At 38.9% G+C, this 17,884-nt stretch overlaps 1 protein-coding gene across 1 annotated transcript in view; it reads left to right on the forward strand.

Annotated features, from left to right (window-relative positions):
• Nucleotides 1–6,521: 6,521 nt before the first annotated feature.
• prpf8 (pre-mRNA processing factor 8) overlaps nucleotides 6,522–17,884 on the forward strand; it is a 41,844-nt gene continuing 30,481 nt past the window's right edge. The window contains exons 1-7 of the mRNA XM_059973254.1: nucleotides 6,522–6,650; nucleotides 9,405–9,527; nucleotides 10,496–10,664; nucleotides 11,497–11,661; nucleotides 12,590–12,808; nucleotides 14,336–14,548; nucleotides 15,450–15,575. Of these exons, the coding sequence (XP_059829237.1) occupies nucleotides 9,416–9,527; nucleotides 10,496–10,664; nucleotides 11,497–11,661; nucleotides 12,590–12,808; nucleotides 14,336–14,548; nucleotides 15,450–15,575 (1,004 nt within the window). The 5' untranslated portion in view covers nucleotides 6,522–6,650; nucleotides 9,405–9,415. The remainder of the gene's footprint in view (nucleotides 6,651–9,404; nucleotides 9,528–10,495; nucleotides 10,665–11,496; nucleotides 11,662–12,589; nucleotides 12,809–14,335; nucleotides 14,549–15,449; nucleotides 15,576–17,884) is intronic.

Here is a 17,884-nt window from a genome sequence, read left to right on the forward strand (position 1 = left end):
AATCATGTTCTAATCTACATCTCTTAGCTACCTCTCATTAACACACCATTATCTTCTACATTCTTAATAATTCATTCTCCTACTAAATTGGGTACATGCATAGCAAATAGCAAGTTTCAAAGCTGACTACATAGTTTTGGTTACACAGCAAACAATCTCAACTTTTATACTCCAATACCAGAAACTGTGGAAATATAGGGAAGTCAGGAGGCAACGACAGGTTCCTCATTGTTAGGTTTCCCAGTTTTTCTGTTGGCCCTTTTGCTCTAAGGAAGAACTAGAATTTGACTGTAAACAAAGTGGGACAGTGGAAACACAATTGACTGAGGACTAGCCAATCAAGAGGGATGGTCAACGGGGGTATAAATACTACCGGACAAGACATGCCCAGGCATCATCCCTAATGGACATGGTAGAGTCTGTATTCAAAATGTCAGTTAAAATCAATACCTGTACCTGGCTGGAAGCCTGAGAAGAGTTTATTTGTTGTTTCTTACCTGTTAATATTATTGTGCTAATATTACTTTGTGTGCTGTATGTGATAATATGTACTGTGTTTTGCACCTTGGTCCCTGAAAAATATTGCTTCATTTAGCTATGTACGTTGGAATGACAATAAACTTGAACTTGAACTTGATTTGACAGCATCCTCAGGAATGGTAGCTCTCCAAACAGCTATTTCTAAAATGGTTGGCATCTTCAATCTTTCAATTATCTCTCTCTCGGCTGCAATACCTACAGAGATGCTGTCACTCAGTTACCTACCACTTCTCAGTAATTTAAGAACACGTTACTAGTTTTATAGTTATATCACAATCAGGTTTATTATCATTATCTTATATGATGTTTACGGTAGCAGTACAATGCAAAAATGTAGAATGATGAATCAGAATCAGGTTTAATATCACCGGCATATGTCATGAAATTTGTTAAATTGTGGCAGCAGTAACATAATAATAGAAAAACAATTGAATTACAGTAAATATATAATGTATGTGTGTATGCATGTGAATGTGTGTGTGTGTGTTTGTGTAAAATAGTTAATTTAAATAACTAGAACAGAAATTTTTTTTTAAATAAAAAAGCAGTGAGACTGTGTTCATGGGTTCATTGTTCATTCAGAAATCTGATGGCAGAAGGGAAGAAGCTGCTCCTGAATCATTAAGTGTGTGCTTTTAGGCTTCTGTACCTTCTTCCTGATGGTAACAAGGAGAAGAGGGCACGTCCTGGATGACGGGGTCTTTAATGATGGACCGCTCAAAGGCTTTAAGGCACCGCTCCTTGAAGATGTGCTGGATACTATGTAGGCTGGTCCCCATGATGGAGCTGACTGTAATATAAATAAATGGAGTAATATATAATAAATATAATGTAATATAAAATAATATATTATAGTAATAGAAATGTATAATTACAATATAAATAAATAGTGCAAAGAAAGGTAGCGTAGCAGTTAGCATAAGGCTATCACAGAGCCAGTGACTCTGAAGTCTCATGGGCCATTCAGAAATCTGGCGATGGAGGGGAAGCAGTTGTTCATCTATCACTGCGTGTCAATCTTTTGGCTCCCATACCTCCTTCTTGTAAGAGAAGAGGAAGTGTTGAACATGGTGAGGGTCCTTCATGATGTGTGTCATGTTTTTGTGGCACTGCCTCTTAAAGATATCTTTGACAGTGGGGAGGGTTGTGCTTATGATGGAATTGGCTGGGTCATCAACTCTCTTATGGTTCTATGCAATGGAGTCTTAATGCCAGTTGCGATGCAACCATTCAGAATTCTCTCCACCATGCATCTATAGATATTTGCCAAGGGTCTTTGGTGACACACCAATCTCCTCAAATCCCTGATGAAGTAGTGCTGCTGGCATGCCTTCCTCTCCTTCAGCTTCTTTTTCTCCTTCTGGTGGCATGCTGGTGATACGCAGGCCACAAAACAAAATTGGGCAGCATCACTGACAACAGCACATCCCTTCCTGATGAGCTTATGGGACTCTATGTGTGTTTTAAGCAGAAGGGAAATGGAAGCTAACACACACAAAAATCTGGCAGAACTCAGCAGGCCAGGCAGCATTCATGGAAAAGAGTACAGTCAACGTTTCGAGTCGAGACCCTTCATCAGGACTGAGGAAAAGAAGATGAAGAGTCAGAGTGAGAAAGTGGGGGGGGGGGGGGAGGAGGAAGAAACACAAGGTGAGAGGTGAAGCCGGGTGGAGGGGGGAGGGTTGAAGTAAAGAGCTGGGAAGTTGATTGGCGAAAGAGATACGGGGCTGGAGAAGGGGAATCTAATAGGAGAGGACAGAAGGCCCTGGAAGAAAGAAAAGGGAGAGGAGCAACAAAGAGAAGTGATGGGCAGGTAGGGAGATAAGGTGAGAGGGAAATGGGAATGGGGTATGGAGAAGGAAGGTGGGGGGGGGGCACTACCAGAAGTTTGAGAAATTGATGTTCACCCCATTAGATTGTAAGCTACCCAGGCAGAATATAAAGTGTTGCTCCTTCAACCTGAGTGTGGCCTCATTGCAAATGTAGAGGAGGCCATGGATTGACATGTCGGAATGGGAATGGGAAGTAGAATTAAAATAGGCAGCCACCGGGATATCCCGTTTTTTCTGGTGGATGGTGCATAGGTGCTCGGTGAAGCGGTCTCCCAATCTCCGTCAGGTCTTGCTAATGTGCAGGAGGCCACACCGGGAGGACCAGATACAGTATATGACCCCAACAGGACTGTTTGGGGCCTGGAATGGTAGTGATGGAGGAGATGTAGGGGCAGGTGTAGTACTTGTTCCACTTGCAAGGATAAGTACCAAAAGGGAGCTTGGTGGGGAGGGACATATGGACAAGGGAGTCGCATAGCAAGCAATCCCTGCAGAAAGCAGAAAGTGTGTGGGGGGGGGGGGGGTTGGGAATAATGTGCTTAGTGGTTGGATTCTATTGGAGGTGGCAGAAGTTACAGAGAATTATATGCTCGATGTGGAGGCTGGTGAGGTAGTAGGTGGGGACCAGAGGAACTCTATCCCTGTTGGGGTGGTGAGAGGATGGGGCAAGGGTGTATGTGCGCAGAATGGAAGGGATGTGGTTGAGGGCAGCATTGATTGTGGAGCAAGGAAAACTCCCTTATCTGAAGAAGAAGGAGAACTCCTTTGTTCTGGAATGAAAAGCCTCATCCTGAGAGCAGGTGCGCGTAGACGGAAGAATTGATAGAAGGGGATGGCAGTCTTACAAGTAACAGGATGGGAAATGGTGTAGTCCAGGCAGCTGAGTGTCAGTGGGTTTATAATAGACATCAGCAGATAAGCTGTTTCATGAGACAGAGACAGGGAGCTTGAGAAATGGGAGGGAGGTGCTGAGGGCAGGTAAATTTGAGAGCAGGGTGGAAGTTGGAGGCAAAATTGATGAGCTCGGCATGGGTGCAGGAAGCAGTACCAAAGCAGTTGTTGATGAAATGTCGAGAAATGGGATGTCATCATTCACCCTGAAAACCTTCAATGCCCCTGAACCAACAGTCACCATTACAGACATCGGATTAGTCTTCCAGAGAGTAAACCCACAGGAAGCATCTGGCTCAGATGGTGTTCCCAGCCATGGCAGGCAGGGGGATTTTCAGACATTTTCAATCTCTTCTTACTTCAATCTGAGGTTCCCTCCTGCTCTAAGAAGACCACTATCCAAAGATTCAAAGTACATCTATTATCAAAGTATGCATGCAGTGTACAACCCTGAGATTCGTCTTCCCACAGACAGCCACGAAACAAAAAAAAAACCTGGAAACTGTTTGAAAAAAGAACATTAAATCCTCAACGCAAGAAAAAACAAATCCTGTAAATGGCAAAAAAAAGACTGATAAACACAGGATATTAAACACCAGCCCGCAAAGTCGCCAAAAGAGTCCGGGCATATTCAGTTCAGTTCAGTCCAGCACCGTGTCATTCATTACCTACAGGCTTGCCCCAATCAAAATTGCACAAAATAGCAACAAAAAAAAAAGGAGTGACCAGAAACCAGCAACACATCATTTCATGAACTACGGAGCCCAATCCATAAATCACGTTGATTAAGCCTCACCCAAGACCTAGGACCCTGGCACCATCTTCCGGCAGCAAAGAGCGAAAAGGATAGAGAGACTGAACATATGTAGATGCCACTGAATACATGCCAGCCTACCTTCCGCTCTCATCCTGATTGATTTCAATCTTCCTCGACGTCTTAATTGGCGAGAAATAAGAGTCGATCATGGACTCGTGTCTTGTCCTCAGGCTTCTTGGCCTTGAGGCTGCACAGTACCCTCGAAACCTCATCGAACCCCCTCAGAGACAGCAAAGGCTTGACTCGACTTTATTACTTACGTCCTTCATATACACGAAGAGTAAAAAATCTTTACTTGCAAGATCGCTCAATCGATCCGAAAACACACCACCAAAATATAGATCGCGGGTTCCAGCAGTAGCAGAACCACATTTGAAAGAAAAAAGAAGATGTAATAGAAGTTAAAGAAGTAGTTTTGTGAACAACCTGCAGGACGTAACTCTTGGTTGCCATCCCAGTACCTAAGAAAAATAGGTAGCATGCCTTAACGACCACTTAAAGACTTCAGATCAAAGCATTGAGACCTGAAAGTGTTAACAAACGGGTGTTTATCTTTACCACTCTATGCTGATGGTGGTGGTGTCTGAAAAGAGGATGCTGTCCAAGTTGCATGCCATCTTGGACAATGACTCCCATCCACTCCATAATGTACTGGTTAGGCACAGGAGTACATTCAGCCAGAGACTCATTCCACCGAAATGCAACACTGAGCATCATAGGAAGTCATTCCTGCCTGTGGCCATCAAACTTTACAACTCCCCCCTCGGAATGTCAGACACCCTGAGCCAATAGGCTGGTCCTGAACTTATTTCCACTTGACATAATTTACTTATTATTATTTAATTATTTATGGTTTTACATTGCTATATTTCTACACTATTCTTGGTTGGTGCGACTGTAACGAAACCCAGTTTCCCTCGGGATCAATAAAGTAGGTTTGTCTGTCTGTCTGATTAAATGTCAAGCCAGATTAAAGCATTGACACCCAAGAGCAGAAGACTAACTGGTGTTCAACTAACATGTCCCAGTCAAAAGCCTCCACCTGAGTCCATCCCATATGCCTGATTTGACCGATCTCTCTCTTTCTCTCTCTACAATTGGGGGAAGGTGCAAGCGTCTTGGGTTCCATGCCACCAGGTTCGTGAGCTGTTGTTGCCCTGCAGCTATCGGGCCCCTGGACCGGCTTCAATTGCCCCAGTGCTGAACAGACTCCGCAGCCTGTGGACTCGCTTTCAGAGATTCTACAGCACATGTTCACTGCATTATTTGTCTACTTTTTAATTATCTGCATGATTTGTCCTCTTTTGCACATTTAATGTTTGTCGGTCTTTATTATGTGTGGTTTTTCATGGATTCTGTTGTGTTTGTTTCGTGACTGCCTGCAAGAAGATGAATCTCAAGATGATATATGGTATACACACTTTGATAATAAATTCACTTTAAACACAGTGATTCTGACATCTAGCATCATGAAATGCTTCAAGAGGGCTGGTTATGACACACATCATCTCCAGCTTTGGCCCTCTGTATATTGCCTATTGCCAAAGCCTAAGGCAGGCACCATTTTTCTGGGCCTACATTCATTTCCGGAGCACCCAGACAGTTAAAAGACCTACATTATATTATTGTTTATTGACCTTTATTTCTGCCTTCAATACCTTAATTCCAAGATAACTCATCTCTAACCTCTTAGACCTGGGATTCAACACCTCCCTTTGCAACGGGATCCTTATCTTCATCACTCACGGATAAGTAAGGATAGGACTGCTAAGTTATTAACAAATTTCACATCATTTGCCAGTGATAACAAACCTGATTCTGAAGCAACTCCTTCACCATGATTATCCTCAACACCAGTGCCCACAAAACAGTGTGCTCAGCCCCTGTCTCTACTCCCTATACACTCACAACTACATGGCCATATTCTGTTTTAAATCCATCTAGAAATTCGCAGGTAACACCGCAGCAATGGGCTGAATCCCCAAATAACAATGAGAAGAAGTGCAGGGAAAAGAGAACCTACAGGCATGGTATCATAACAATTTTGCCTTCAATGACAGCAAAACAAAAACTGGTCATTTAATTGAGGAGGGTGTCGGTGTGCAGCCTACTGTTTACATCAAATTCCAGTATTGGATGAGGAAAAACTTCCTCTAGTTCAATATTGAAAAGATCAAAGCCGTTACCTTCAGACCCCTCCCCTCATTTCTAATCCCCTACCTTTATTACCTCCACTTTTCAATATTGTTGACCTTTGAAATCCTCCCCCAGCCAGAACTTGAGTTCATTCGTCCCTCTGTAAACTACAAATTTCCAGCAAAATTTCCTCACATCCTCCACACACAAACCCAACTTTAACATCTGCATGTTTGCAGACGTTGGAGAACATGTCAATCACAAACATGCTACCAATGGGGAGGGCGAGTGTTAGGCTCGGAACAGGAAGACCCGCCTACCCACATCCGTGTGCCATCCGGAGGTGCCTCGTTCGGTTGGGGGAGTTAATGGCGGGTCGATGAGTGGTGTCCGGTGAAGTTTATACTGACTTTCGCTCGGTTGGCAAGGCCGAGGTGTGTTGCACGGATCGGAATTTAGTTTCTAAGCTTGTTGAATGCTGGCGGGGTAGGGGTTAAAGTGTACCCGTGGAGGGTTTGGGCCTGGTGTTCCGGGCTGCATGGCGGCCTAGTTCATTGTGGCAACACCGATCGGTAGGTTGCGTTACCTAGTTAGCAATCTCCCTCTCCAAAAATAATTATCATAGAAAAGAATAACCAGACACAATAGATGTGCTCCTTAACATGCTTAAAGATGTATACATTTTATAATGTATGTAATGTGCAGCATTGCAAGGGTGGTAGATGTAGGTGCCATTAGAATTTTCAAAAAATAATGCATTGTTTACTTACAGATTAAATGGTTTATGCAGAAAAGTTATGTGAAGGACTAACTGACTTTTTTGGAGAAACACTGCTGGTACAAGAGGGCAATGGGCACGAGTCAAAGTTGTTTAAGTTGAATATTGAGTACTGTGGATTCTGGTTAATTGGTTCCACCCTTCAAAAATTATTTATCAGGAGCGCTGCATACGCTGCCAGGGTGGGAAACCTCTTTCCCCCCCCCCTCCCCCCAGACCGTAAGACAACTGAACTCCCTGCCACTACCTAGGTCTCAACACGTAGGACGCGCTAGTAATGTTATACTGTTTCCTTTTAACTTGTGTTGTAAATATTCCTTATTATTTGTTAATTTATTTGTTGTAATACTATATATGTTATGAGTGTGAGGTATATGTACTGCGTTGTATACCTTAGTCTGGAGGAACATTGTTTCATTTGTTGGTACACATGCCCACAGTAAATGACAATAAACTGAACTTGAAAGTGTTTACTTAACAAAATAATGACTAATTTTTATGTGGATTAATGAAGAAAATTAAAGATCAGAAAATTTCAGAACCTTTTGTGCGCACTATCTATAGTGAACTATAAAAGCTAAAACAAGATTAGTTCCATAGAGATTGGTGACATGTCAGAGTACAAGAGTAACAAAGAAAGACTGAAAAAGGTAATGGAAGAATAACTAGAGTCTGAGATGAAGCTAACAAGGAATGTAAAAAGTGATAAGATATTTTAAAAATAAAATAATTTTTAATAAGGATTTGGCCTATAGAAGTTGAGTCTCGGGAATTAATAATGGAAAATTAGAAAATGGCAGATAAGTTATATAGATATATTGCTGTCTAGTACAAAATATACAACTAGTATCTCACGGGGAGCAGTAAATTAAGGGTTGGAAAGCAGAGGGGAAAAGTTACTACTGGCATGGAGGAGTGATAGAGGAACAACTTTTAACCCTCCATTGTCAGATTTCTGAATGGTCCAAAAATCCATGAGTGCTACCTCATTATTCCTTCCATTTTAGAGAGACAGCACTTTAACGGACCCTTCCGGCCCAAAGAGTCCACAACACCTAGTTACATCCATGTGCAATTAACCTAATAACCAATAGGAATTTGGAACGTGGGAGGAAATCGGAGCACCCAGAGGAAGCCCACGCAGTCACTGGCAGGGTCACTGTTTCTGTAATAGGGTTATGCTAACTGCTACCTTTCTTACACTATTTATATTATGATATATTGTAATTTTATGTCTTTGCATTATATAGCTGCCGTAAACATCAAATATCACGTCATATAAGATAGTGATAATAAACCTGTTTGTGGAAACTAATAACATGTTCTTAAATTACTAAGAAGTGGCAGGTAACAGAGCAACAGCAACTCTTCAGGTATTGCTGCTGAGAGATCATTGAAAGGTTAAAGAAATTGCTGCTTGGATAGCTACCTTTCCCGAGGATGCTGTGAAATCAAGTTCAAGTTTATTGTCATTCCACTGTACACAGCTAAATGAAACAATGTTCTTCAGGGACTTAAGTCTCACTGTCTGGGGGAAGAAGCTGTTACCCCACCTAACAGTCCTTGCTTTTGTACTGCAATATCCTCTGCCTTGAGTAGGAACTCAAAAGAGATTGCGAGAAGGACGGGAGGGGGCTCTACAAAAGAGGAATGTTGCATCTTAACTGGAGGGATTAGATGATGGTTAGCAAGATATAAGACATCCGGAATACTTTAATTTTGTGACCTCATTTAAGGTAGGTAATAAATGCATTCAAAGCAGTTCAGAGAAGCTTCACTAGACTTAATTGCAGTGCATAGATTTACTTATGAGGCAAGATTGGTAAAGTTAGGTGTATTTGCTGTAGTTAAGTGTGATAATAACTCGACTTTATTCAAACTTAAACGATACTAAGGGCTGAATGTAGAGAGGTTTCCTATTTTGTGAGCATCTAGATGAGAGATTGCTGTTTTCTAAAAAAGAGTGGCCAATTTAATATAGGCGAGATACAGTTCATCTTCTTTTAAGACAGTATTGCATCTTTCAAACCCTCTTTAAAGTACAGAAATAGCAGTGTATTTGGCAGATGTTGATTACTACAGGTAGGCATTAATTTGGAGTTGAAGATATGATTAAGTCTTATTAAATGATTTTAGCATAAAACTACATAATTCAGTTTCTTTGTACAGCAACTTGTGTTCTGGAATGTTGGTGAATGAACAGAATTTCATAGCTTTTTATGCAGATGTTTGAATCATTTAAATTTTTTTTGCATTTTTAATGTGTATGTTACTGTATTTCACACAATTAGAAAATGTTATGGACACTGGGTATTATTCATGGTGCTTGCACTAGCAGAACACTAACAAGTATATTTGACATAAGAATATATTCTCACAATTAAAGAAATATAATTTGTCATTTCTTCAGAATCGACAAAAATGGCAGCATTCCCATATAGGGGTGCACCTGGACCTAATCCAGTTCCTGTTGCTGTTCCTGTACCTGTACCTGTACCTGATTATATGTCTGAAGAAAAGTTACAAGAAAAAGGTAAATTTCTGGAATAATCTGTTTAATTTATTCTTTGGTAATAAATTCATTTAAATGTAAAGAAAACTTGTACATTTCCTGAAATAAAATTCAAGTACAGAAACAAATATTTCTAAATGTTTACCATTTAAATATTTTTATTTGGTAGCTGTTATTTGATAATGGTGTTATGAAGAAGCTGAAAATTAGTTTAGAAATAAGGTAAAGTTTAAAACTGCACTTGGTGTGTTACTGTTGGGCTTTAAATTAGATCATATTATTCAGTAGTAATCCACAGGTTTGTAGGCGATGTTTTATTGTTTAAACAGAGATGCATATACCTTATAGTCCAAGACTACTCATCTCCCATTGACCACTGAACATAGAAGTTAATCTCAAAGATGGTGTATTTAGTCTTGCTAGCTTTGGGAACTTTACTACTGGTGATAGGGTAAGAGTTGAGATTGGCATTCTTTGAGTGTCTTTTCGGGCATTGAGAGCCAATCCCAGTACAGGGTTGGTTCAAATTTTTTCATGCTCAGTTATTTAATATAGATCATTCCTGAGATTAAAAAATATGTTATAGCACATTGAACATGGAATGACCAGTCAACTTATTTCCATTTTCTTTGTTGACAACAAACCAACTTGCAGATGACTTAACAGTTGTTTTAAAAGTAAAATTGCAGGTTTGATGTTGATGCTTTGTTTTCATATAGTACACTCAGGATTTGACTGTTGTGTCCAACTTATCGGCTTTACTCCGTTGAAGATTAGAATATAATTCTTACAGGAAAAAGAGCCTCATTAATGGACACATTTTCAAGATGGGTTTCTGACTTCAGAATGTATTTTCCATTAGCAGTTAAAATCAAAGAACTTTTAAAGAATTTTGTTTCTTTTACCATTTTTCTTGGTAAAGCCAGTTTATTTTAAAATGTGTCATTGCCTCTTCAGTTTACATAGAAGTAAGTTACATTTTTTTCCAGCTAGGAAATGGCAGCAACTTCAGGCAAAACGTTATGCTGAGAAGAGAAAGTTTGGATTTGTGGATGCTCAGAAGGAAGATATGCCCCCTGAACATGTACGAAAGATCATTCGTGACCATGGTGACATGACGAATAGAAAATTCAGACATGACAAACGAGTTTATCTTGGGTAAGAAAATGTATTTACTCGAAGAGCAATAACAGGTTCGTGTTTGTTATGAAATCATGCTGGTGGATTCCATGCTTCCTCTTTAATTCAGTCTTGAAGAAGAGACATTGGACCACAGTGTATATAAGATAAATGGTTGTTTGATATCATTCCTGTGCTTAATTTTAATGCTGCCTTGTAGTTCTCTTCTTGATTTTGGAGGTTTGCTGAGATGACTATTTAAAGAGCTATAAAAATGAATGTCTGAGATCTGCAATGAAGAAATAGAGCATTGTATGTGTAGTGTAACTATAAACCTTTCTACTATTAAAACAACAGAAGCATTTAGTTTTTCGATGGTTTTAAAAATGGCTTGTTGATTCCATATTCTGACAGCTGCTTTGCCTTGGATCCTTCCCTACTTAAGAGTCAGTATGTTGAGATGGAAAGAGAATTCAAATTAAGGTCTTATGGAATGAGTCAGTTTTAAAAAAATAAGATTTTGCAGATGTACAGCTTTGTAGAAGCTTTCCTTAAAAATGACATTGTCGAGGTACCAAAATGTATTGTGCCTTCATAAGTTTTGGTACTGGTATAAAAAAAACTTAAAGATATTTTATTTGGAGGTTCAATTATATGCATTTTCAAAGTTGTTTACAATTTTAAACACTATTTTACATAGTTCATTTTTAATAAAAATACACTGATCCTAACATACACTCTGTCATTTTGAACTGTCCATGTAAAGTGTATTATGTTTAATGTTAAGATCATTAATTTTATCACATTGATGCTGTCTGGAACTAATTAAAACTAATTAATCTAATTTAAACTATCTTTTCCCTTTTCTCAGAGCTTTGAAGTACATGCCACATGCTGTTCTGAAACTACTGGAAAACATGCCTATGCCATGGGAGCAAATCAGAGATGTATCGGTTCTGTATCACATCACAGGAGCAATTTCATTCGTTAATGAAATTCCATGGGTTATTGAACCAGTTTACATATCTCAGTGGGGGTAAGTAAGGTGTTGGATGTTTCTGAGCTATTTTTGTAATATTCTGACAGTAGACATCAGGGAATCATATTGGGCAATGTTTGGAACATCAGTGTTTTGAATGGCTCCTGTTTTACAATTAGCAATGATTTCTGATTCCTGTCAACCAACCATTTTTGAACTCACACTTGGTATTTTAAAGAGACTTACTGCTTTTGACTTTAATCTCCTGGATTTTTGCAGTTGTTCAAATATTTTCCTGATTCCTTCTGAAATAACTTTTTCTAATTTTCCATTTTTGGCATCAATGTTGAATGTAACTTCCCTGACGAACTAGTGAGGTGAAGCTCTACTTCAATTGTGATATTCCAAATTGAAACAAAGGGCTTTATTTCAATAAAATGTCAAGAGTGATGGATTGGAGTTTAGTTAAAGCAGGAGAAGCTGTCATATATTCAAATGGAGTTGCATAAAAATAATGTTTGGATGGTTTGTTGGTTGTAGGAACCTAGAAGAAAACAGCAGGGTTTTCCGAAGTAAAGGGCTCCCTCTATTTTTTTTCACACATACTGTGTATAAAATTGAGGAAATTTTGACCTATTAAAGCATTTCAAATTAATGTTAACTCTTATTTTGATGTGTTTATTTTTAGCTAGTTAATCATTAAGTAGTTTAATTTGAAATTAATAACAGCACTATTTAAGGAATGTTTAATTCTAGTCCCAACTGCAGGCAAGGTCAATTATCAGTATTCAGAACATTTCCACTTCATACATTAATCTTTGAAATCTTAATACACTGGTGAACTAAATATTTAAAGTTCACCATGAGATTCTGAAGTCATAGTTTTTATTATTTTCTTGCTGGATAAATCTTATTCGTTGGCATACTGAGGATCTCTGTTTTGACATTTCGCTGATACTGTATTGAATTACTCTTTTATTGCTAGAACCATGTGGATTATGATGAGACGTGAAAAACGTGATAGACGGCATTTCAAAAGGATGCGGTTTCCTCCTTTTGATGATGAGGAGCCTCCGCTGGATTATGCAGATAACATACTTGATGTAGAGCCACTTGAAGCAATACAGATGGAACTTGACTCAGAAGAGGATGGACCAGTAGCTGAGTGGTTGTATGACCACCAGCCATTGAAAGACAACCCAAAGTAATTTTTTTTCCCCACAGCAATATTTTTATTGGTTTTTTTAAATCAATAAAGCATAATACAAAGGAGGTTTGTGCAGTACATAACAAAAATACAATTCACATCTGTGAAAGAGATCGTGCTTTGGTTGCCTTCCTGCCCTGACCTACCCCTCCCAATTCCCATCTCCAAGCCATCATTGCATTACCAAAAAGGGTTAAACAGAACCTTTATCCCCACCGAGCTGCACTGGTATAGAGAATGTGTATTTTCCTAACACGTAAACTGTTGTATGTTTACACATCTGAGTTCATAGAACTTTACCGGAGAATGCTGAAAGTCAGGGAGTTATGTGCAGAGGAAAGGAAGAAGGGATGAGCCTTTAGTTTGGCTGGGAATTCTGAAAATATTCAAGAAAGGGTCCACACCTTTTAGAACTTCATGTCTGAATTGAGAGTTGAATAATGGATCTTCTCAAGGTATAGACTCGATATGATGTCCCTAAGCCACTGAGCTTGGGTGGGCGGGGTAACATCCCTCCACCTGAGCAAGACTGCGACCCAAAGTAAAACATTTAGTGCATCAATACCAGGAAAATAAATGGAAAGCCTATCAAAGTAGTAATACTAAATAGGAACAAATAGCTGGTTATTAACAAGTACATTTCAGTTCGGTAGGTGTCATTAGGACTATTACACCACTAGAGGATGAACAAAGCTTAACTTAGTTCTTCTGCAAGTTTTTGGAATAACTATTGAAAAATTATTTTTAAAGTACACCGAATACTAAATATTGAAAGGTTGAGTAGTTTCTGCAGTATTCTAAACTATTATATCCAAAGAATGTTAAATGCTTTCATTGTATTAACAGCAACTTTGTACAAGTTGTTGGGCTCAGTGTGTTGGGAAAAGAAAGTGCACTTTCTTTGCCCAAGTAAGCCTCAAAAACTCATTAAAACAATATTCATTATTTGCTGATTTGTTATTTTAACTTTGAAGAAATGTTATAATCAAATTTACATTAAGTATGGTAACTCACATGGATATGTACTGCTTTATATTGATAGCTTGCGCACAATTTTATGTTTAAAAAAGTACCAGAGTTCTAAAATTGTTAAAATAATGTCTACAGAATTCCCATTTTTTGGAAACTGCAGTAAAACCCAGTTGTGTGAAGCCTGTAGAAGTGAATAAAACGTCAAAATTATTTTGTTACAGTTATTAACTATTCAGCTCCATTATCTGGTGAGCACTGTAGGTGAGGGCAAGGTTGGGTTTAGCAATGATCGAAAATGCTGGTTGATGTTTGGAATATGTAGGGGTGATGCATGCACCTCGTTGTTTTTATCTCTGAGCTTTAGTGATACATAGTTCATGAGTGTGGGTTCTAAGCTTTAGCAATATTTAATTCATCGCCGCTTGTTTTTTTTTAACTGTTGTATTTAGAATTAACTTGTAACGTCTGCATAATTAGAGTAAAATTATTCTGGCAGTCTGGAGCCATTGTGAAATTGTAAATGTTTAAATAAGAAATTTTGTCCCATCTTAGGTTTGTAAATGGATCTACTTACCGGCGTTGGCAGTTTACTTTACCAATGATGTCCACGCTTTACCGCTTGGCTAATCAGTTGTTAACTGATTTAGTGGATGACAACTACTTCTATCTATTTGATCTCAAAGCATTTTTTACTTCCAAAGCTCTGAACATGGCAATTCCTGGTGGACCAAAATTTGAACCTCTTGTTCGCGATGTGAATCTTCAGTAAGAACTTTTATTTTTAGAAATCTTGCACTAAGATATTAAGGGAGTCATTAATTTTGGTGATTTTGTGTCAGTATTCCTATTAATGAAGCTGGGTGCTGGTCTCTCCATGGTAATTGATATTTTAAAAATACGGAAATAATCAGCCTACACTGATATCTGTCAGGAGGGCATACAGTAAAAAAGCACTTCGGTTTTAAAGAATATAGGCTGGTTCAACATAGCAAATTTTCACTTTTCAATGACACTCAGAATAGTAGTTTGTTGAACATTTCCAGTATTTTTTTAAACCACACTATTTACTGTGCAAGTGATTTTATGTATTAATAGACACGTATGCTGTTCTCAATTTGATAATCGTGACCCCAGTTAATTCAGCCCCTTATTTTGGCCTTTCTTATGATTGCTGTCTGTCATTCTTGGTAATACTATAGTTAATCTGCTTTTTTAAGCAATTTTTATGCAGCAGGCCATTAGGTCATGTTTTCTTGTAAGATTAAAGCAAGAAGATAATGAATGAAATTTTATTTCGGTCAGTACAAACGTAACAAAAAGTATCATTTTCAACGATGATTTCATAAGACAAAATTAAATAGTACCAATCTTTAAAACAGACCGAAAGGGTGCAGGCTGAAGCTACAGCTTATTATGCCTACCCCTCTTACTTATACAAAAACATATTTGGTGTCAATCATCACTTCAAAACAAAAAATTTCATAATCAGATTCTGTATTTCGTGTTGCATGTTATTTAGAGACTATGGTGGCTATGCTATTTCTTAAAAAATGTTAGATAATATTTTATGCTTTTGGAACTTTATACCATGGTGTGCAACTTGTCTTTATTTGATAAAGAAGTAAAATATTGCAGTTTGATTATTTGATTTTGGTTTGTCTCTTAGAGATGAAGACTGGAATGAATTCAATGATATCAACAAGATCATCATTAGACAGCCAATTCGAACAGAGTACAAAATAGCATTCCCATACCTGTACAACAATCTGCCCCATCATGTTCATCTTACCTGGTAAGTACGTGTATTTAAGCCATTTCATGTCTTCGAATGATCATTATGAGGATTTAAATTTCCTTCTGAATTAAGTACCGTAAATTCCGGACTACAGAGCGCACCTGATTAAAAGCTGCACGCTCTAATTTTAGAAAGAAAATCAATTTTGTACTTGTACAGGCCGCACTGGATTTTAAGCCGCAGGTGTCCCACGTTGTAATATGAGATATTACACAGAAAGATATTACACGTGAGGATTTTTTTAACTTTTAATTAAATCCGTATGGTAACATAAACAAATACATATTGCAAATGCTTTTTTTCGAACTGTGCCTGTAACACAGCTACTTTTAAATATACATACATATCGGTAACACACAAATTACGTTGTGTATACTTTTTTTACTGAACAGTGCACGAACAACATTCCAATATCTCCTAACGACTGGTAAAAAAAATATATATACTGCAGCCTACCAGGAAAAGTTATTGATCGCCTTCTTCATCTTCCTCCTGCGCACTAAAACCATCAAAGTCCTCTTCTTCAGTGTCCGAATTGAACAACCTCAGGATCTCGTCACTCACTTCAGTCTCTTCGTTGTCGCTCTCACTTGAGTGCACGTGGTCCTCTTCATCACGCAGCAGTCCAGCCTTTCGAAATCCGTTGGTGATGGTGGATGTTGTGACACGGCTCCACGCATTTAGGATCCACTGGCAGACTTGAGTTAAAGATGCTCTTCGCTTGCGGCCTGTTTTGGTAAAGGATTTCTCGCCGCTCGTCATCCAAGCCTCCCACTCAACGTGCAGCGCCACTTTAAATGCCCAGTTCACGCTGATGTCCAGTGGCTGCAAATACTTCGTGGTGCCCCCAGGAATCACAGCTGGAATTGAGTTTGTACTCTTGATGGCAGCTTTCACTGAATCTGTTATATGGGCCCTCATGCTGTCCATAACGAGCAATGCTTTTTCTCTGTGAAAAAATCCCCCTGGTCACTTGGCGTAGCACTCTCTCAGCCAATCCTTCATTAGACTCTCCATCATCCAACCTTTCTTATTGACTTTCACCATGATTTCTTTTGGGAATTTTTCCTTTGGCATTGTCAGCCGCTTAAAAATCACCATCGGTGGAAGCTTTAGTCCGGATGCTGTGCAGCTCAGAACACAAGTAAAATGTGTTCTCTCTTGGCCACTTGTTCTCAGTGTGATGGACGAGTCACCTTTTTTATTAACAGTCCGAGTGAGAGGCAGGTCAAACATCAAAGGTACTTCATCCATATTTATGATATCATCTGGCCCGATGGAATTCTCCGCTATCTTTGTTTGAGTGAATGTGTGGAAGTTAGCAAGTTTTTCCTCGTGGTCGGGAGGGAGCTGCTGACATAGAGTCGTGCGTACCCTGACGGACAGGCCTTTTCGTCTCATAAATCTAAAACACCACGATGGCCCACCTCTAAAATCTTCGATTTTCATTTTGGTGGCGATTGCTTTAGCCTTCAGTCTGATCTGCACGGTGGAAACACTGCGGCCGCCTGCTCTCTGTGTGTTAACCCAGTCTTCAAGAAAGTTTTCAAGTTCGGGCCATCTGCTATGATTACCTCTGAAAGCTTTTGTCGTCTTTTTGCATTGACTCAGTTCTTCACGCTGGCTCACCATGGATTCATTTATGCCAAGATTATGTGCAGCAGCTCGATTTCCTTCTTCAACCGCCAGATTGATCGCCTTTAACTTAAAAGCTGCATCATATGCTTTTCTTCGAGTGTTTTCCATGTTGATGAGGGTGAGTACAAATGACTGATTTACAGTAATTTAATTGTGAAAGTGTGCTTGATTTATCGTACAATTTCATTGGACCTCTGTGAACTACTCATCAATTTTATTGGTCTACTGTTACGAGGCAAAATGTTTTTGGCGGCATGAAAAAAAACATGCATTAGCCGCACCATAGTATAGGCCGCAGTGTTGCCGCAGTTTTCAAAGCGTGGGAAAAAAGTAGCGGCTTATAGTCCGGAATTTACGGTACATTTATTACTGTCAGTAGATAAAGACATTATAAGACTTTTAAAATGTTATTTTAACGTATTGTATTTCATTATAGCGTTGATAGCTTGGTGCTGTTCTTGACCATTATAAGCAATTTGTGCTCAAATGGGAAAAGTAGAATTCATGGTCAAAGAATTTCAGATTGTCAATAAGAAAGTTATTTAACCTGTAGGACTTTAAAAAATAAAAGTATTTTAGCAGTATATTTTTGTTATGGCAAACTTAAAGTATCTGTTAAATTGTTTAATTGAGTATCCTTGCACAAGTATCAGTAGAAGTGATTGTTG

The sequence above is a fragment of the Hypanus sabinus genome, chromosome 6 (genome assembly GCF_030144855.1).
Source record: "Hypanus sabinus isolate sHypSab1 chromosome 6, sHypSab1.hap1, whole genome shotgun sequence".
NCBI lineage: Eukaryota > Metazoa > Chordata > Chondrichthyes > Myliobatiformes > Dasyatidae > Hypanus > Hypanus sabinus.